This window comes from Triturus cristatus, chromosome 2_1 (genome assembly GCF_964204655.1).
Source record: "Triturus cristatus chromosome 2_1, aTriCri1.1, whole genome shotgun sequence".
NCBI classification, from domain to species: domain Eukaryota; kingdom Metazoa; phylum Chordata; class Amphibia; order Caudata; family Salamandridae; genus Triturus; species Triturus cristatus.
This window is the reverse complement of record NC_140581.1, coordinates 937637075-937659593: the sequence shown is the minus strand read 5'-3', so window position 1 is coordinate 937659593 and position 22519 is coordinate 937637075. Positions and strand designations below refer to the sequence as shown.

Below are 22519 nucleotides of genomic sequence, written 5' to 3'. Positions count from 1 at the left end.
ACGTTAGTCATTCTTGTAGTCTTATGTTTATTTCAGAAATAAAATCAATCCAACCAGTAAATCCCATAAATAAGATTCACAACAGCGCTAAAACATTAATCTATTAAAAAAAAAAAGTCTCTTGTTCAAAAACAACCACAGAGACACCCTTACAGGTATGTGCACACGTTATAACAGGTAAGTCAAGCAGCTGTAATTTCAGTTGCACACTGCCATCCGGACTGAAGAGCCCCTTAGGCACAGCTCCCTCGAAGACACAGGGATTTTAAAAAAATCACTTGCAGGAAGTTCAAATGCGAAACTGAATACAGTATAATTATAAAAGTGCAGTTACATTCCCAAAGCAGATAAACCTGCAAGAACCACCTCACAGGAGGGCAATATCACAGCCCACTCCAGCCAGAAGAGAAGGTATGCACAGGTTACTTGCTGCAAAATATGGTTCTAAGGTAATGAAATATCAACCTTCTATAACCCCAGAAATTCTTTTCTGCTTAACCTCCAGATCTCCCGCAGATTTAAAATGCCAAAATGCATATTGTGTTCTGTACAAACCCACATACCATTTCTGTGATCTTATTCCATAATCCTTACAAAAAAAAAAAAAGTCTGTACCAACAAATCTCGTAAGTTCTGAAAGCGTGTGGAGGGAAAAACTGAACTCACTTTTATTTCCAACTGCTTATTTTTATCAGGTCGAATTTTACCATGAACCTTTGCAAAGGGGGAATACCAGGAACCAAGTATATACTCTAGATGCTAATGCTCAGTGAGCCAATCCACACAGGGTTCCATTACCCGTGGCACTTAGTTCAAATAAGCTACTTGAAGAAATATTAATATTTCGGCTTGATTAACTGATTTTAACAAGTGGCCAAAAATCTTTTTATATTAGTACTATTAAAAGTATACTTTCAGGTTCTATTCAAATGGAGTTTAGGCTGATGCCCTAAAAAAATAAGCTGCAATGTATTACAGACAGGAATGATATCGATCCTGCTTACAGTTCATATCAATAAGAGCCCCGATTTTTCGCGTCACCCACAGTTACAACCAGATGAGAACTGGCTGGAAAGCTGCTTTGTAGTCAATAAACCCGACTCCCCACTAGTTGCTCAGAGGTAGTAGAGAAATTTACTCAGCTAAACTACAGATACATCGCAAACATTAATTTGACTTTTGGAAGACGTTTTACTTTAAATAATGGCATGGATTTCTTTTTTTTATGCTCGACAGGTGATCAGAGAGCAGGACACCCAAACACCACCACGCAAATACATAGCAACAGTAGTGGTCAGCCGCGTTAACTATTACAACATTGGTGAAGGCTTTGAGCAACGCTCACGGGTAATTTAAGACAACACACAATGCAAATGTTGAACTGTCACACTTTTAAAATAGGATTTATTTATTTTAACAGTCGGTGTAGCTAGTAGACCCAACACGTAGTCACTACTAATGCAGCAATCGTCTGCTTGTCACAATCGGTAGGTTATTCAATGGAGATGAAAAGAATGGACTATTTGGATGCTTTTCAGGCTCACCATCAAAAGCTCTGCCTTTCAGAACTCAATTATTTCACTGTAGATAACCAGGAGATCTGGTGGTAAGGCGGACAAAATAACAAGGAATGTTTGGGGGGGGGGGGGGGGGGGGGGAACAGAAACAAACCTGCTTGACTGTCGCCTTTACAATTAACCCAACAGAAGAACTTTAGAGAAAAAAAATAAGGCAGGCAATTCAACAAGGCCCAGTTTGTTAATCCACTCTTCCTAAATCCCAGATCAAAATTTTTCTATGGGCAATTCTGGAAATCAATCTAAGTTGGCAGAGAGTAATCTGCTGCAAAGGCACTTGAACGCTCGGAGAACAGGACCAAAAACCCAGCACTGAGGGAAACAAGAAATATAAGTCTGCATGACAAGGGGGAAAAACAGTGAGGTAAGAAACATTATTAAATCTCCCAGACCAAAGTGAATAGTGCAATACAAAGATAATGGAAGCACCTAGAACTCGGACAGACTGACTCACCTGAAGGGCTGAGGCCTGGCCTGCAGCTTCAGAGGCAGGCGCGAAACAGGGCAGGGGTAGGGGTAGGGGTAGGGCAAGGCTAGCCAGGCAGGCAGGGGCTCTAGTAATAATTTAAATTATTATGGCCCGTGAGTGAAGGACGGTCCTTCTCAGTCTGTTGTGGCTGGGTCCTGGGATGCCGCACCTCACAAGTCACGCGCACTTTAATTGCATGACAAATTCAGTGGAATTGGTCACCAGCCCCACCCTGGACTTGCGCAGACACGGAGACAACTGAACACCCACCCACCATCATAGCTGCCAAGGTTTCAAATCGCTATGTGTGATATGTTCATAATTTCAGTGTCATTATGAGTGACATTACAACGACTATGAGTGACACTGTCACGAGCAAAATTAAGCAATGAAGACCAGGGAGAAACAAATATCAGAAAATACACCCAATTGAGTAACAAGAAGCACTAAGAAGTTCTTAGAACTTCTGCAAAGCACTTGAAATGGAGGGCAGGAGAGGCACACTCACAGCCGAGGGGTCACAGCCTGGCCGCAAGCTGTGATTTATTTTACAAAAAGACACAAATAAAAGAGTACGTTGCACAGCCTTACTAGTCCTATAAGCAATTATCACATAATTTGTGGCACAAACAAGGTTTACTTAGTTTAATTAGGATAAATACAAAATACACTTTACCTGCGCTAACTCTCTCAGGCACTTGTAATGCAGCATGCAGACTCCTCATAGCAGCTGCTGAGGCGGCCCTGCAGGCAGTGGGCTGGGGTCAGGTGACATCTGGTTCCTGCTGCTCGAATGTGCAGTTACACTGATAGGACATTGAGGTCACAAGACTCATGGAGCACAGTGGTGTTTGCCCTTTCACGTACCCTCTATATGCCAGTGCAACAGTAGGCAGACTGACGAAAGTTAGCAACACTCCACGGAGACTTTCCCACCGTCACACCTGCTGGCAAAACTATGACAACCAACCACCTCCCCTTGATAGCCCTGAGGTGCAGGTGTGCATCAGAACTGAGGGCCCAAATTAATGTTTAACCAGTTTGATCACTTCGCTGCCTGCAAAGAAGAGCTTACTACAATGGAATGTTACCCACAGACATTCCTAGTGGGTAAAAAGCCTTGGCTTAAACAATTCCATCCATCACTTTTTGTTGTGAAGATGTGACTTCAGTCAGGCACCAGGAGGTAGCAAAGTTTACTGTGTGGAAATTGCTTTAGTTTGTAAACAAATAGTGAAGTCGGGGGGCACAGTCTCTTTTTAGGGGCCCCTTCACAGGTGCTGCCAATTGTTGGGGTTGTTGACTACTAAAGCTGTCTGTTCTAGATTTGATTCCATTCCTCATATTCTTCGGGTACAGATGTCTAGCACCGACATTTTTTTTGGGGAACCGCGTCATTTTTCATTCTTGGACATGGTGCCCAGCACTTCAGATCACCTGCACTAGACAGTACTGCGGTTCTAGCAGCGAGGTGGGAGGAGCTGCTCCGACACCGCACTGACTTCCTGATCCCTGAAGTGGTCAGTACTTTGCCCAGATGGTCGACCTCCACACTGTCGTACCGCACGCGCAGCGAGTGTTTGGGTTTCTGGTTCACGTCAGTGCGCGCGGCAAGAAGTGAAAATCCCTTGTGGCCCCGCCCGGGCGTGCGCACCAACCAATTAGAGGCTGCAGTATCAAAACTGCACCATTTAAATAATGAAGAGGCCGCTGCACGCACCATTTAATTTATGGGGAGGGCGTGAGGCCACCGCCATGCGCACCATTTAATTCCTGATTGAACTTCAATCATGAATTAAATGGTGCACGTGGGCGCACAGACTTGAGGCTTGCAAGTTGCTTGATGGCTTTGCTGAGACTGAGTGAGGGGGCCCCTGGAGCGCAGGGCCCCCCCATACCGCGGGGGCTTGTGTTACGCCCCTGGACATCCTCAACCGTTCGAAGACACCGTGAAAGAGAGGATATTGATAAGCTATAAAAAAAAATCCATGATAAAAAGCCAAAACCACCCCACCTGCCTCAGATGAAACTGGTAACAACTGGACGATAATTTGTATTAGCAACAGTCACACGTGCTCGATTTCTCTTACCTGTTAAATACCTGATGACCCAAGAATGAGCTGGTCCTTCTAAATGCTGTTCCAAGAATTCCCTTGGTGTCTTCGCCCATACCTTCTGCAACCAATTCCTGTTGCAAGAATCACAAATTTAGGATCCAGATTACAAATACAAACATTACAAGCATAATTAAATTATGTGGATCTTAAATCTGGAAAATCAGATGTTTAGACATTGTACATCTGTTATTCTTCAAATTGCATGCTATGTAAAGGTAACTGTTCACTTTTGCACTTAAATCTGAGCAGCATCAACATGCCGTGGGTTACAAGCAATCGTCAAAGGCTTAAAATATATGTCAGAAAGCAAATTGCTTGTATATTCTACTAAACAAGCGTAGCACTTTGAAATCTGGTACCTCAAATGGGCGCTCTGGAAATAGGTATTGTAGGCAGAGGGTGAAAAGCCAGTTACAGTCTTTGCACACATGTATAAAGTTTCCCATGGAATATCTTGTCACCCTGGCACTACTTGCTCCTTGATGGCAGAGCAAGTTATATAGGCTTGTAGCACTCCCCACAGTACAGCTTCAGGAACAGCGAAGACTCAGTGTAAGGGTACAAAGACATTCCAGCACTTCTGCTGACATTTAGAGGGTAAACAGCATTCCCTACTACTACACTTGGTTTTTTAGACAAACTTAGCACCGCTGACACTAATGCGGAGGGTCATGAACGCTGCAGAGTAATAAACATGTCTCGGAGTACTATGTACTTTCTGGAGTTTGTGTTGCCCCTCTTAGTTCTCAAGTGGCAAATAGGAGACTGGTTATGAGTGAAGGATAGGACTATGGGTTAACCATCTGAGGTCACTTCCGAAATTCGTGACATTTTGTTGAACTGATGTCAGTGTGTCTTCTAGCAGTGAAGGAGTAAAGACCAGCGCAACATGGTCACAGAGGAGACATTCTACACAGAAACCGCAATCAAGATGCTATGTAGCGCAAGACAATGCAGTGGATATAGGCGCTTTTGCAGTTCATTTGAGCTCAACCTACAACACTCTTGTTTGCATGAACAAGTTGTCAGATTGCTTAATGCAAGGAATATTTTATTTTGCAAACTAATACACGAGCATGAGGTTCCTGAGAATTTTCCATAAGCAGATAAATGTGTCCATAACATGATACATAAGGTTCAAACAATACATCTTTGAGAAACAGTGAGATTTTTTAAAATCGCTAGCACAAAGGATCTGCAATGTTTAGAAATCAATTCACAACGCACATTGGGTCAAAACAAAGAACATCAACTTACAGCTGATGATTCACAACCGAATATCCACAGCAGATCATCGAGATCTTTCTCATTCACGGTCTCATCAAGCGAAACACCGAGCTAGAAAGAAACGACAGGCGCTCAGGTGAATAGGTGTACACTAGTGGCAGGGGCGGAGATGTGGTCAAGAAGATCCTGCAAACACTTTCTGTAACGGAGAGCATCCCACAAAATCCCACACTATTCTACCTTTAAACATTTGGTATCATTTAGACATCATAATACACTTTTATAATGATCATTACCATTTGATTCTATTTTAGTTTTCGCATACAATTGGATTTAGTGGTCGGTTGGGAACAGGCCTATTGTTCCAATGTAGACTTGGTGGTATTTGGACCCCACCCCTAGCTCACGACTATGCATTTCTCGTCTACCTCTGTTCCCTATTCCGGATTTCATTGCTTTGCTCCATACTCCTGTGTTTGCGCCACACAGGGAGCATTTTGATTTCAGTGTTTTGATTGGAGTAATTGCATACCTCCACGGCGGATCGCACATTGCAGTACATGAAGAACTAATTTATCTCCCATTGTCGCTCCTTGGCCTCCCAGCTCTCCCCTCAATTCCCGCTTTCTTTAAATACTTTCTACCTCCATGCCTGCTTATGCTCGGCCTCACCCTCTTCTCACAACCTTCATTTGTTTATATAAGCTTCTGCTTCCTTCACTTCTTGCGGTATTCCTCTTTTTATTTTGCTGTGCAATTCATCACAAACATCTATTTTTGTGAATCTGGTGCAGAAATAAACCACCATTGGCGCTGGGGATCAAAATGAACATTGCAAGATATTCGGATATTCTTAGCGGACTGCATTTGAGCATTATGTATTATTCACAGGTATTTCCCTCCATTGCATTTCAATGTAGTGAGCTAATGTTTAAAAAAAAAAAAAGAAAGAAAAAAGCTACTACAAACTCCAGGCTCAGTACTTCAATTCAAAATGAAGGTCTGCTTCCAGCAGGACTCTATAGCTCATTCAAAAGTCTTGAGAGGTCCAGCTTTTGCTGGGCTCTGCAAACCTACACCCTGCAACAGCAATATGCTGAAGATGGCATGTGCAGTTCAGAAGAGTTAAAGTTACCCTAAGGCTGAGGAGAGGTTAGAACTCTGGAATTCACCAGTAGTCAACGGCAGGAGCACATCAGCCAACTCCCCAAAGCGGGCTCTTCCGCTATGGCAGTGGAGCATCGCCCCTCCCCCCACCCCCTCTGGAAGAATCAGAAATAATAAAATGACAATAAAACTACTTTATCATTTTATTTTTTCTTTCCCCGATAAAGCCAGCCAAGTCTAGGCGGGCCATGATGACAGCAGGGGAGTAGCACTGCAGTGTAGTATGGTAAGTGCGCATGACAGTTGGGCCAGCCGTCTTAGGCCGGCCAAATCGTCATGCGCACTTAGGTTTCTCCAACCCAGCTGCGTTGGAGAAACAGCAGACTCCAAGGCACTGTGAGTGGCAAACCGAGCCATTCAGACCAATCCTAGTGCTACTCTCATGCTGTTGAATTTTATCCTCATTTCTCTCATCTCCCATCCTACCCCTTCTCCTCCCCAACTTGAGTTCTGCGGCTGCCGCCACTGCAACTCACCTGAAGTCAGGATCCAGTTTGGAACTGGCAGAGCTCAATCTGGTTTTACGGTGGTGAATTTCTTGGGAAGCAATGATCTACACCCTCCGCCTGCTTTCAGAATGATAGTACAGTGCTCGACACGATTAAGTAAAATCCTCTACCTGAAGACGATAACCAACACTTCACTGAATGAGGCAAAATCTGATTGCGGTCAAGGCAATCAGTAGGATGGGATTCTGAAATACCACAGCACCTTCCATACAATGCGCCCTCAGTTTTCAGTTGGAGAGCTTGAGGGCAATTTTGTCAAGATAAGACATCCTGCCATTGCATTAGCATAGTTTGTTTTCATGTTTTTACTTCATACATGGACTACTTTTTATTAGCATAACCCATTCCTAACGTGGTGGGAAACTAAAGCAGTATAAGATGTAAGCAAAAGCAGTTACTTTTTATTTGAATTTTTAGTGAAATTGTAAAAGTATTGAACAACCCAACAATCAAATCAGCAATGTTCAGTAATGAGGAAAAAGGTAAGCGAGAACCACTCAAGGAGGGGTCAGATATTAGCCAAATTCAAGTAATATTCCCATAACACAATCGGAGGCATATCATGGAGTACAGGATGTGTGTAACCATGGGAGGAAGGTATGGTCATGACAACAATTTCATACATAGAATTTTATGGAGGGCAGAGAAGATCGAAACTCTATCCTTATGTGGTGGAGCCTACATTTTGGGTAACAAACCTCTCATGAGGATTCATTCGTAATCTTGGGAGTAAAGCCCATATTAGTGATAGGCTCCAGGTTAGAGTCCAGCTCTATGCCAACTAGCAACAAGAGCATATACTTTAAATACACCAAGTAAGCAAGCCAGGGGGCAGTGGGGATGTGTTTGGAGGTGGGTATTGTAGAGATAATGTCCCTTCCATATTTGAGAAGGAGTACTTCACCTCGAACTGGATAAAAAGCGACAAACGTATGCATGCTTCTTGAAGCCTAAAACAAAAATTGAGTTGTTCATCTCAAAATTCTCCAATACATCGGGACTGAATCGGTTTATGTCATATGGGATGAGAAATCATGGGCAGGCATTTTTTATGCTTTCTGTGTAGACATATGGTACTAGAGAGATTTTTGGTAGCACAGAAGGTCTTAACTTGTATGCTGTCCGAGGTATTTTTTAGCTCAGTCCAACTCAATCTTGGAAGAGCTTGCATGCTCCAAAGATACTGTGCACGGCAAAATTTACAACACTATATTTTACAGCACTGAGCAGCCTCTATGATTAACTGGCAACTGGGTAACTTTAAAGGACTTTTAGTAAGCTAGCAAGAGGGGCAAAACCTCCTTCATGAGTTTATTCCTATGATACAGTAACATCTATAAGTTAAGCAGCATTTTCTTTAAGTTAACTTAGTTTAAAAAAGAAAAACCGTAGAAAGGTGACCCCCCTTGGATGACCAAGTCTGGACCACACACACATACCATGGGAATGTCAAAAAATGCAATTTCCTGGAAAACCCATGTACAAGGAGTTTGGGCGAATGCAACTATACCCCTGAAGCCCACCTGGTGGAATCAACCAGTATAAAGCCACAAGAACATAAATGGTAGCTTGCATGAAGACCAAAATTTAATAACAGACTAACAGAGGGTGAGATTCTAGTTTTAACCACAGTGACTGAAATGGGCACTGGTGACAAGATAGTGCCGCTTCAGGCTCAGTGTAGAAACTTCAAATATGTCGTAAGTGCTCTCTGAACTTCTACTTCACCCCACATCAGGTTGTGCAGTCATGATAAACACATTACGGAGCACCATAGGGATAGCCTAAAATGGATTTGAAAATCTGGGTGGAATTGCCATTTTACTGTAGACATCCTGCATGTCAGTGATGCATGGAATTATAGCCACTCAACCTCTATTTCAGGAATGCAATTATCCAAAACCAATAGTTCCATACACAACCCTGTATCAACTCCCAGATGCCGGTCTCCAAGATGCTATATTGATGGAATTTGTGTTGAGCAGACCAGGTCATCTGTGATTGGAAGATCTCAGGCACACCCTCATTATCAAACCTGCTAGTGGTCCCATCCAGGTCAAAGTAGGCAAGCAAAGGAAGCAAATGGCAAGCCTGCCTCGTTCACTGGGCATACAGCATCTCTGGTCTAACCCGCTGGCATGTTACAGCAAAAGTAAAGTAACAAAATTTTTAATAGAACTGTTATTTTGGCATTTTAGATGAAGGTCATTAAAGATTCCCTCTTCTATTGTGTGAAGCTAATCTTTTTCCCCCAATCCTCCACCAAGGACACCTGCTATAGGTCAGTGCAGTCTTAACATATGGGCAAGTTGGCCAGTTGCCTGGGGACTCCACGAGCATAGGGGCCCCATGCTAATCTATGCACAGACTAGAATTTAACCAGGGGCAGCTTCTCCACAATTCATTCCTGCGAGTGGTTGCGTATGCAGGGCCCAGTGCACTGCTTTGCCCGAAGGCCTATAATGCTGTCAAGACGGTCCTGCAGTAGGCATGGATTTTCATTAAAGTTCATAGGTTCTGCTTCATCACTGAAGGACAGTTTTCCCACTGCTCATTCTGAACCCTGAAGGGCACAGCAAGCAGCAGTGCCCTTAGAGCTTGCAAAGGCATGTCTTCAGTCTTGTGAGCATCAAGGGCCATAACAGAAGTGGTCTTGGGGCACAACGGGCGTAAACCTGCTTTTTGCACTCTACGGGGCACTTAAGGAATGCAGAACCGGCTGCAGACGCTTGTGTGGTCCCTTCGGTAATACAGATCGCACCTACACTAAATGGGCATGTGCAATCTCAAATGGGAGTGGTCATTTGCATAGGGATGTGTCCCATGCAAATGAGGGAATCCTTTGTGCCAGCTTCAAGACAAAGAAGCAGTCACCACGTAGAGCTAAGCAAACAGTCAGTTTGCCCCCGAAGGTACCCTTTAGAGGGGGTATACATGCCCCAGAGACTTCTCTCCTCCCGAAAGATATCCCCCCTGCAGTGCTTAATTTGAGCCTGTGGTTTCCAGCGCTCAGCCACATGGTGGGGCGGTTTGTGTCATTTAAAGATAAACAGAACAGCAGTTTATTAGTTCATTATACATTAAAACCTAATACCCACTCCCAAGCCATTCTAAGAGCTGTGGGGGCCTCGAACAGTCTGAACTGTCACTTGTGGGAGTGTGATGATTAGTAGTTGTGTTAGTACTGTAATTGGCAGCGCTACCAGTGGCAATGGGTGGTGAGCTGCTGTGGCCTCCTGACAAGGGCCCTGGCACTTTCTTTCTTCTTCAAAGTAAGTACTGCCCCCCTCATGCAGATGTGGTCAATCGCTGCACATGTGTAAAGGAGAAAGCGATAGCCCTGCAAGCAAGAGGCTGGGCCTGCTGGTTCAGTTAAAGAAAGACTGGTAACTTCAAATAGCCTTTCAGTAATGTTCTACCGCCCGGTCAGCCATGAGTTTGCAGCTGCGTTGGCGGCAGCACATTAACTGTAATAGGGCAAACTAACCCAGTCTGTGCCCAGCGCACCCTGTTATGGGGGTCTGAGGCACAGACCAGGGCAGTGCTCTCAGTGTGTAATACGGGCCCTGGACGTCAATGGACTGTGCAGAATTCTGGATACACATGTAGCACAGAGTTCTACAATTTGCAACCATCTGGCACCGACAAAAAAAAAAAAAAAACATTGTGCCTCTGTCCCTAAGAGGAGTCCCGGAGAAGACCAGACGTTCTGAAGAGAGTCCATCAGACATTGATGGACCCCCACCCATCAGTCTTCCATCTTGCCCTAATGCGATTAAGAATTCATACCGTATTTCTCCTTGATCTAATCTCCCGATCTAGTTTTATTAAAGCACGTTTAAGTTCCTACCTAGTCTTAACAGTTCAGGACAGTTTGCTGCTTTTTGATCTCAAGTATTTTCGAGTTGTAGACAGTCTAGACATCCTGCAGCTTTAGGGTGCTGTGAGGAGAATGTTGCCAACTACAAACTGGGAACCAATTCTGTAAGCGCATCTCTCCAGTACAGCTTGTTCTACGCACTCCAACGCCCGTTAAAATAACTCAAAATCACTTACGGTGCCATCGCCATTTACGCGAAGGTTAATTTGCCGCTGAGCAGCCCTTCCCAAGACCTCTTTCACAGAACAGCCGCACTGTATTTTCAAAGTATCGAAGAAAATGTCATGTTCCAATTTGTGGCCTGCACGTTTCAGACCTAGAAAAAAACTGTAAATTAGTTCACATTCTCTGCAGATTGTTCATTGAGAAAAATTTAAATGATAAACAGTGAAGAACAAATAAAATGTCATTCCGGCAGATGCCATAAAAGCAAATCAATAAACTATAAAAATCTAAATAAAAATACTTAAAAACACAACATGTAGAATATAAAATAGTTGTTGTTTGTTAATACCTACAAATGTAGCTAGCAGCATATAGAACATGGCTTGTAATCAATAAATAGTTGACATATTTAAAATGCCCACAATTAAAACTAGCAGCATATAGGGGGAACCTCATGACAATTTTGGGATGGAAAAGTTAATGCCATCAAAAAATCTGCATTTCATTATATATAGAAAGACATGCCTTGTGACCACTCATACATCCATGATTACTCGTAAGGATGGATTTAGAAGACACTTTGTCATCAACACCAGTAGAAACCATCCATTTTTTTGATCGAATACCGGTCACAAACATTTCCTGTTCGTATTCCCACACCTGCATACAAATCAATCTGCATCCAGTAGTAAACATTTTACTCCGCCAACATTTATAGCACCAGCCACTATAAGATAGCCTTTAACCAGTTAACTAAACATACTTACCTTCAGCCAAGATCAAAGTGGCATTATGGACCCTCTTTGCAATATGCTTCAAACCACTGGGCCCATGGTAGACGCCAAACATGGCGGCCATATTTGCCAAAAGTGCCTACAAGATTAGATAAGGTATGTTACTCAAATTGCTAGGTTAATTTAATAAAGTTACCATACTCCTAACGCAACAGTACTCAGTACATCATAAGGTTAAGTTGTTCCATTAAGTTCATTTATTTGGGAGGGGGGAAAGAATTCCATGTTAACTATTAACATAGCAAACAGTTACAATGTAATTTCAAAACATTAACAATAAAACAAAATTTTGGAATTTCTACTTAAGATTGCAAAGATCCTTTTCCAATGGTGGCTTCAGACGTGTTATTTAAGATCATCTACCAAAGCATAGACTATTCATAGCAACAGAAACTACCCTGTCCATAACCCCTTCCTTAAATTTATCAGTCTGCCCCACAGCAGACCCTGGCCATTTGCTTCCTCACCCGCCCCACCCCCACCCTTTACATGCACAACACTACCGATTTACTGTGTGATCCTAAAATGTGGTCAGGCAAGCACGGACAAATGTAATACGTTTGGTTTTGCTATAGTGTCACTTTAGTGGGTGCTATGCCTTTGTATGGATTGGGTCATCCACTAAACACTAGAAGCCGATGCATGTTAGTGTTGTGGTTTCAGATGGTGTTTTGCTTTTGTAGGTGTAACACTTAAGTTATAATGTTAAGGTGAAGGTGGCAGATGTAGATATAGGCGAAAGTACGGGCAACAGAACAGTAAATGCCTGCAACAGATGAGGCACACAGAATAAATGTATAGCAACAGCACGTCCACTGCCCTTCGCAGAAACCAGAGAAGCCTTCAACAGCTTTTGATTTGCTCTCACTCCGTGTATACACCGATGCCAGCAGACTGCCCTGAACGGCTCTAAACCTACTTTAAACCCAAAAACTGTAACCGAAGAATAATGCTCACAATTGCAAATGAGCCCTGTGTCCTTAAAAGCCATTACTGGTGATTTGGTCAAACCCTAAATGTTAGAGGATCAAGAGAAATACATACCGTAGCCAAATGTTTTCCTGTTTGTATAATTTGGTTGGGGGATTTTAATTATACCTTATGTCAGCATAGCTCACACTTGGTTTGCGGGGTGTTAGATACTGAAAACCAACCTCTCCCACATTTTAAACACTATTCAGGGTGAAGCTTTAAATGACATAATCGTGACAAATGATTTATGTTTTGCCGAAACTATGGTTTGTACTCCACTTAAACAGTATTCAACATACCAGGGTGGGGGTAGGGTAAGTACTATAGATTTTATATTGATTTCTAGGAAATGTTCCCACCTGGTGAATAACTTTGTTGTGGAACCCAACCCCGCTAGTGACCATAACCCCCTGGCTCTTAGTTTGCAAATAAAGGTATCAGAGGGTAAGACTGATGAACTCCCCTTAAATTATAACTAACCAGGCAGGGGGAGTGGGTTGGGGGGGGGGGGGATTAAAATGGAGTAAAATAAATCCTGTTGAATTTGCAGAGAATATCATACGATCTAATCTTGATAAGGTCATGACAGGTTTGTCCGACATTTCCAGGAAAAAGAGGTCATGCAGAGCTTTGAAAATATCTGCAAAGATGTGGCTAGTAATCTGACCGGGACTATGAAGAGAAGAGAACAGGATGTAAAATGGTTTAATGCTGCGTGTTCTAAGGCCCAAAAAGATCTAAAAAAGCCCTCCATATGGTCCCCCATTCAGGGGATTGAATTAAGAAAGCAAGACAATCATATAAATTAGCAATTGGGAAGAGAAAAGATGGAGTTAAGAAGCCTTGCATGGGATGACCTGGAGAGAGCTAGTGCCCTTAAGAACTCTAGAGACTTCTGGGAAGTCATAAATCGCCCCCTTTTCACAAATTAGGTTAGGAACATGGAATCATTAACTGAAGACGTATGGGTAGTTCATTTTACGAAAATATTTAATCCTAAGGGTGTATCATTGCAAGACCAAAAAGAAGATATAGCCGTTAATGTCGCAACCGCGAACCAACTGAGTCTGTCCATTACGATTGGTGAGGTTGAAGCTGCATTGCTGAAGGGTATTTCCGCAAAAGCCCCAGGGCCCGACGGTGTCCCGTTAGATATGTTTAAAGGTAATCCCCCAATATGGGCACCATTGTTGGTGAATGTTTTTAAATCTGTAAATCTGTAATAGTGGGATGCATACCTGATTCATGGAAAGAAGCCGTGGTGGTCCCAATATACAAGAAGGGCAATAGAAATGATCCAATTTGCTATAGGCCTATCTCCCTAATTGACGCAACATGCAAAGTCATGGGGAGGGTGATTCTTGCCTGTTAGACGGACCGGGAGGGTCGGCCGAGGACAAGGGGAGAGGTCTCCGGGGAGAGCCGTCTCCAGCGATCGTACAGATGAATAACTTCCCCCCCCACAGATATACACCACACAGGGATAAGATTTAGCGTTCTTTATAGGTGATTTCTCAAGGTACGATGAAATGGTACAAGGAGGTCTGGACTCAGGGGTCCCCTCGATTCGAGTCTCTTGGTTTGGGGAAAGGGGGTAGCGGGACAGTCTGGTTACCAGTCTGGTAGCTGAGATGGTATGGTGGATAGCTCACAATCCTCGAGCTCGGTGTTCTAGCTTGGACGGGCCGCGGCAGCGCCAGCCGGTCCCGGTGAAGATGGTCGTTACACGGTCCGCGGCAGCGCCAGCAGGTCCCGGTGAAGATGGTCGTTACACGGTCCGCAGCAGCGCCAGCAGGTCCCGATGAAGGTGGTCGTTACAACGGTCCGCGGCAGCGCCAGCAGGACCCGACGAGGATGGATGTTGCAGAAGGCCGCGGCAGCGCCAGCAGGCAGGACGATAGTTCACAAGACAGGGCTACGGCAGCGCCAGTAGTCCGTCAAGGCTGAGTTCTCTCGGTGTCTCTCGACTCCAGGATACAACTGCCTTCCTGCTCTGGAGCTGCCCTAGTTATAGGTCTGGCGCCCTTTGATGTCCGGACCCTCGCACTTGGAGGTCGGGGGGTCCGGGATGAGGGAGTCCAGACACCCAGCAGGGGGTGGAGCCAGCGCTTGGGGGAGCTGGAGTGTTATCGGCACCTGGCGGGGGAGAGCCCTCGACGCTTCTTTCTCCCATTGACCTGCCAAGTTGTCCGTTCACCTCCTGGGTGGATGGTGGTGCCGGGATGTCGGGGCCGGCCAGGCCCAGGGTTAGGGTCGGGCTGAGGCCACGCGGCCTCGTGGCGCAGTGTCCAAGATGGCGGCTGGTCCGGCCGGGGAAGCCGGTAGTGGTTAGGCCCCATGATACATGGATGTCCGGGGGCAGGAGTTCCGTTGGGAGACGGGGTGCGGGTTGCCCTTGGGGGTAACACCTGGGAGTCCGGGGTTTGGGCCCTGTCGTGCGGGGAGGGAGCAAGCCCTTCATGTGGCCTGTCCATCATTGCCCGTCTTGAGCTCTGGGCTAATGAGTCTGGCCTGATATCCAACTCACAATACGGCTTTAGAAAGGGTATGGGTACGAACGAACAATGCCTCAATCTGTCCTTAGTTATGGGTAAGTACATGAAGGCCAAGAAAGGATCGATCCACCTGGCCTTCATGGACTTATCCAGTACATTTGACAGTTAATAGGGGGAAGCTGTGGCTACTTATGGAAAAGATGGGCTTTGAGGAGTCACTCATTACCCTTTTACATAGGATCCATTCATCTGCCTCCGTTTCTATACGTTATGGATCGGGAGGAGAAAAATCTAGATCCATTGCATCCACAGAGGGCATACAACAGGGATGCATTTTGGCCCCCTTTTTATTTCTTTTATATACAAACGGGGTCGAGAAATTCCTAATAGAGCAGCACTTGGATTATCCGACTGTAGGGGGTAATGCGGTACCCTTGTTATCATACGCAGATGACCCCGTACTGCTGACTTTAACGGCTAATAGCCTTCAAAAAGCCTTGATGGCTTTTACGGATTTTATGACGGATTTGGATCTTAAGGTCTTTTATTAGGGTCTGTGGTCCTAAAAATACAAAAACATTTATGGTAAATGGTAGAACAATTGAAAAGGTCCCTTTTACATATTTAGGGAATGTTATTAATAATAAATTAAATTGGGACAACACGATTGTGACTAGAGCCCAACCGACCAGTAGAATAGAGGGCCCGTTTCGTTTTGCGTGCAAATTAGGACATAAGCCAGTGGCAGAAATACTCGTTTTATATAAATCAAAATGCCGGTCAGTCACAACTTATGGGGAAGTAAAAAAAACCAGCCAATTGCAAATTTTGGAAAACAAATTTATAAAAAGACTGTTGATGGTTCCCATTAGCTCTCCTACCAAATTGTCATTCTGAGCAGGGATTGGATTATGTTGAAGATAGAATTAAAATTGCGCCCATGATTCTGTGGGGAAAAGTGTGGTCATCGAAAGAACTATCATTTACTAGAGCAATTATAAGGGACTGTCTAAGTTTTGAGAATGCATGGTCTATTCCCTGGCTCTGTTATGTCAAAAATGCCTTAAGTAAGATTGGCTTAGGCAATTATTTTGAAAATCCTGATGGCATACCAACCAATATTAAAACAATGATTAAAAATGCTTACTATAATGAGCTAGTTGCATCTAACCTGGACGATGAGACTCCATCCCATGGGTCGCCAAATCTTCATCTATTCTATTTATCTTTTAGTACTCCTACACATTCCCGCTTCCTTTTGATGGGGTTTCGTCTCTGCACATTGCACTTTCTTGTGGCTTTTCCCAATCAGGTGAGTTGGTGAGAGACTGACTCCCTGTCCTTGTGATAACCTAGCACAATGCACCTTCTGCTGTTTTGCACTATGTATAAAGATATAAGGGCTCGTTTTATTAGGCCCATCCTGAGCGAAATTGTCCCTTGTTCATATCAGGATGGTTTTAATTATTTACGTTCTTTGTCCAATGCCGTCACGTGTTGTGCTGTGTTAAATTTAATTAGAATTGTCTTGCGAATCAGAAAAAGATATGAAATGTGATAGGGAAATTGGGAAATAGGGCCTTATGCAATTTTTATTACTTATTTATTTTTACACCCTTGGATTGATATAAAGAAAATGGTAGCTTATACAAAACCCTGCTAAGATATTTTCTATGTTGTTTTGGTTATATTTAGTATGTGCAAAATGTAATATGGAAGATTTTAAGCAATGTTTTATTATTGTAACTATGTACTTTTATGATTCACAAGAATCAAATAAAGTTTTTCAAACAAAACGAAGAGAACTACATAAACGAAAAATACACTAAAGAAATGCTGCAAATTGATGCAATTTAGAAACAGGAAGTGCCATGCTTTACCTGTGCTGTGCAGATGTTGCTTGTAGCTTTATCCCGTCTAATGTGCTGTTCTCTGGTTTGCAAGGCAAGGCGATACACCTCCTTTCCTGTGGCATCTCTAGGACACGAAGGAGTAAAACATGTAACCTTGACAATCGAGCAAAGTAAGACTGCGCCGCCACACTATAATCAATGTTATAGATAGTGTTAACTGTTCTCCAGCCCAATAAAGGATGGATTTGTAAATCAGCACTATACATACACACTGTGGCGGTGTTCATGCAAAACACATTTCGGGAGTGAAAGCGGTGTCATGGTGGAGTCTGGAGACAGCAGCGTGCTTGCAAAGCTACACTATGATGCCTATGGGCACTTCATGTTAACTACTACCGTGAATGTAATGTGAGTTAATGAGATGTCGGCGCCATGCTATTCAAGATGGCATCGACAGATTGTAAACTTCATATTGCAAATGAAAGGGCATATGGTGTGTATAGACTTAAAAGCAATAAAGTGATAGGTTGCAAGCAAATGCAGGACATTTTTAAAACAATTTGTCCGACCTGTGCATCTTGTAGGACTTTAGCGTCCATACAGTAATGTTTATCAATTTTATGTGTAAAGGGCCAAGTAGCAGATTTACATAGGTCTGGCTAATGGGATATTACGCATAAAAATCACTAACTCTTTTCCTCAGAGTTGAATATGTTCTTGGTACAGCAATTAATGTATTCTTGGCTTTTTCATAACATATCTAAATACATCTTACAATCCACCTGGCAAACATGCTTGAGAATGTTTTTCTAAAATGTGGTTCTGCAACTGGAGTCAACAATTGCTTTGCAAATTTGTCTTTGTACATTTTACGTAATAATTATCAGCTCTGCTAACATCTATTGTACATAGACCTCTTTCTGCAAGACCCTATTAGCAGAAAGAGAGAAGATAACTCCGTGGACTGATCAACATGCCACTACCCTCAGCAAGCAATGAGGGTGCAGTCACAACACCACTGTCTAAGTTCTTGTATAAAAGGTTCCTCAGATGGCATAGCGTACAGCTCAGTGACTTTATATCAAGATACGATTAATACGGCTAACTCCAAGAAAGTAACTGCTGAGTGCAAAAAATATTTTTTACTCGAATTAAGGCCAAATAATGTCCATTAAGGTCAATGTTTAGATCCCATGAAGGAATAGGCAGTTAAGGGCTGATTGACAGGTTTAAACCTTCTATAAACGTTTTTACCACTGGAATTTTAAACACAGACGAAGTTTGTTTTAAAAAACACAGCTGTAGCGCCAAGAGGCTTACATATTAACGTATAGGCAATGCCTGACTTCTGTCAATGTGATAAGTAAAAAATAATTATTTGTACATTGACATTTAAGGGTGAGTTGGATGGTGATGGGCGAAACACTTCCATTTAGCTGTAAGAGACATCCTGTAGGTTTGTTTTCTAGCTTTTTAGTATTTCCAAACATGAAGAAGAAAGATGTAAGTACCTAAATTGTGGTGTCTCTGGTGCCAAAACGTAACACTTAACTCCCTGGAATTTGGATGCCACAACAGACAGACATGTGAGCAGATCTGGCCAGGCGCAGTTTCTCTTAAGGATAGGCACTTCCGGCAGCAGTGGGGACAGTGTTCATGGGCCCCAGGCTGGATCAGAAGTCATTCACAGCTGATGCATTTTTCTGATCACAATTGGAATCTCGGATAGTGGGGGTATACATATCCAAATATACCTGACCAGTGAACGCACAGGGCACAGCCTTGTGATTGTGGGCGTGGATACTAGGATGCAAAGATTGTTTTGGCTCATTCTGCTATGTTGCAAAGAGTTAAACTGTTGGGCTGCCCCATCACTAGAGCATCTGAGTGGTGATCTTTCAACTGTTCATTTGTTTACAGTTTCAGCTCAGCAAATCTTCTAAGTCAGTGTTTGGTGCTCTGCCAACAAATGCACTTGGTGGCAAACTGCCCAATGCCAGATTGTTTGCAGAAGATGCTACAATTGCACTGAGTGAGTGCCCCCCCTCCTTATGAAAGTAATACATGGTCGTGTCTGAGTGAATTCGTACAACCTTGTTGCATATTGGGTTCACATAGGCCTGAAGGGATAGTTGTACTGCCACTCATTCTAGTACAATGATGAGTAGCAACTGCTGCTGTAGTGACCGCCTAACCTAGATTGGTAAGTTGGTCATATGTGCTACCCACTTGGAGTAGCATGTCCCGGGCTTCACTTACACTGTACATTCCCATTACCTAGTGACTTCACCATTGTTTTACAAGATACTCTTGAAGAGGATGCATTTTTAACCTGTCCTTTGGTACTCGCCATGACGAGATGTTTTAGGATCACCATCTATGATCGAGAAGGAGACACCTGGTAAACAAAGCGTCTGTGAAATACTACCACTATGCTGGAGTATGCTTTCCCTGTGACTGCATAAAGAGTGGATCCTAAGTGTTTCGGTTTGCAAGGACAAAAGTGTAATTTTTTGCAAGGACAAAGGTGGAATCTTTTGCATGCATCATTAAAGATTGTGCAGAATGTAATTTCGTTTTTTGCCTTTACAGGACAGTGGCAGAAATGCACTGTCGCTACAGCTAGACCTTTTGTAAGCACTCCTGGGACTCTTGAAAACGCCAAATGGCAGCACTTTGAATTGATAATGCACCTGAGGTACTGGCAGTGGGAAGGATGGATGGGTGCATGGAAGTAGAAGTCATTGAATAATGCAAACTTGTCATTTTGATGCGATTTAAAATTATCTCTTGGATTTATGAGCTTAAAGATCACTGGCCACAAATTTCCATTTGGTTTGGTTATGAGAAAGTATAGGGAATAGACGCCTTGTCCCTTCGGAGGCTGAGGAACTGTTTGATCGCTTCCTTTGATAGGAGTGACAGAACTTCTTTCACACATGTTTGCCATTCTCAATATGGGCATGTGGTCAAAGTTCCGGTCGTGGTGTGGAACTCTAAGCAGCACCACCTGTGGGCGATCATGAAAAACACAGACTAGTCTGAAGTTATACTGTTATTGTGGAAGATACAACTCAGTTTTCCCCTGACGAGCGTTGGGAAGGAAAAGTGATTGGGCCATTGTTACTGCAGAGGTCTCGTCTTTTTGCACCTCTACTTTTGCCATGGCCATACACTCCAACTCCACCTCTGCTATACCGTCCCTGGCCTTTAAGGGACGGTCGAAACTCTGCGTGTACTTGAAGATGCTGCTTTAGTTTCTCTGCACGGTTGTGGCCTGCGAAACTCATGCTTTTGTTGGTGAAGCCACTTGTCCGTGGGTCTGGAAGTATAAATGTCTTTTCTCCCCAACATCCTATCCTCCTGTGGGCCAAAAAGAGGTCATCCAGCAAAGGGTAGACCTATACGATGTAGAACTTCTGGTCAATGCTGGGTTCCTTGTTTCATGTACTATAAGTCAGCCTCATGCTACACTACACCTGTTCAATATAATGGGTCTTGTGGCACTTCCCTAGTTTTTCTTTTCCTTTCAATTCTTTAAGTTACGCCCCTAGAATTGAATGGATCTTTTATTTTTTTTGCTATGTACTTTAGCGTCGTTTTTAGCATGACAAGAAGAGGGTATTTCTATTAAATAATCCTCTTACTCATCTACATGTATGGGGACATTGTGGTCACCTGCTTCCCTAACCATGTGTCATCCGATGGGATGCTTTAACAGGATATGGTTATAACCTGGGGTTATCCTGAGGTCTGATTGTAATCATGCCAGGCATCACCCTGCTGTGAATCATAGCTGTAGTGGTTCAGCACCTGTATCAATATCTGAACTACTGTGTATAGACTGTGCAGCAATAATCTACATTTGTAATAATCCATATTTGTAAAGGCAAACATCTCACCCCTTAAAGTTTCAAGGCGCTGGGGGCAGTCGGGGAGATTAAGTGAACAATTGCCTATACTCACAGGATGCTGAGCTGCTGCCAGGAATCGAACCATGAGCCCGGTGCTCCGGAGTCAGCAGTCTGGCCACTGCATCACACCTCTCAAGAGATGTTTGGAACTGTTGCGTGTGATGTAGCCTCCTCGGTTCTAGGTCTAGGTGTTTACTTAGGAAAAGTGTGTTTTAATGTATTCTGACATTGCCTCCTCAAATCATAGCCTAGACTTTGTTCTGGCCTGGTAGTGGGAGGAGGCGGCGGCCTCGCTTAAATGTGCCCTATTATTGGGTCAATGTATATAGTCCTTTGCCTGTGGTAAAGCTGGTCTTCCTCTTTGATGCTGGTGTCGAGATGAGTTTCAGCACGGAGACCGACACTAAAGAAGGGTCGGTGCACTCACGCTGGAGATCTGGTGTCTTGTTTTCAAGGTCTCTGGGCTCTAGTGGTGTTCTCAGAATTGCACTGCTTTGATGGTGGCAGGTGGCGCAGACTGTCAAGACTACCTTGTCAGTTTTGGTTCTACTGAAGCTAAAACTTGGCTCATGGGGCAGTTCCTTATGATTAAGGTAATGCTTCTTTGGAGTTGATCCCTATGAGAGGGAGAATAGGTCAAGATCCTCCCGTTACCTTTTGAGGCTGAGGGTGTTCTGTCTGCGCTGGAAACTTGGGGTTGTCCTAGCCCCGGGTGTAGGTTTTAGGAGTGGCATAACTTTAAATGGGCGGATGCTCGTACATACTGAATATGTGGACTTTCTATATTTTAAATGGACAGTACCTGCATTTTTCAGCAGAGATCCAATACTTCCAAGGGGAGTGCAAAGGCACTTCTCCGTAACAAACCGGTACTCTGGTAAGTGAGGATGTAGCCTTACGGAAAGAGCGGTTGACCTCGAAGCTGGGGAACCGGGTTAGAGTTTGGCAACGACGCTCTCCCCGTGCCTAACAAAAATGAATGTGTCCATCTGTAACAAAACTGGTGCTCGTGTAAAGCTCTCCGATACCCGATATCTTCGGGTCTAGTTCGCGCTCTCTAAAACAAAACACAAAAAAGTGTGCCACCTACACTTTTGGCTTTCCATTTTGCAGCAAATGAAGACTCAATAGTGCCCTGGATCGAAAAAGCACCTAATCGGTGCAAAATAGCCTTTTTCAAATTAAGTGTTATATGCTGAACACACAATCCTGTCAAGCCACTGAGCCACCAGAGTTGAATGTTACATTTTACACCAACACCAAGTAATCCTTGCTACTACCCTAGATTTCCACCATTATTCAATAGTGTATTGTCACAATTGCCAAAGCTGACTTCACGCGAAATAAGATCACTCCAAGGACCACTCTGTTTTGTCTTGT

At 43.6% G+C, this 22519-nt stretch overlaps 1 protein-coding gene across 1 annotated transcript in view; it reads right to left on the bottom strand.

Annotated features, from left to right (window-relative positions):
• Nucleotides 1-22519, bottom strand: part of GLDC (glycine decarboxylase) — a 212791-nt gene that overhangs the window by 89551 nt on the left and 100721 nt on the right. The window contains exons 8-12 of the mRNA XM_085633437.1: nucleotides 17253-17349; nucleotides 11879-11984; nucleotides 11123-11262; nucleotides 5421-5501; nucleotides 4137-4234 (exon numbers count right to left, since the gene is read on the bottom strand). Coding sequence (XP_085489563.1) covers nucleotides 4137-4234; nucleotides 5421-5501; nucleotides 11123-11262; nucleotides 11879-11984; nucleotides 17253-17349 — 522 coding nt within the window. The remainder of the gene's footprint in view (nucleotides 1-4136; nucleotides 4235-5420; nucleotides 5502-11122; nucleotides 11263-11878; nucleotides 11985-17252; nucleotides 17350-22519) is intronic.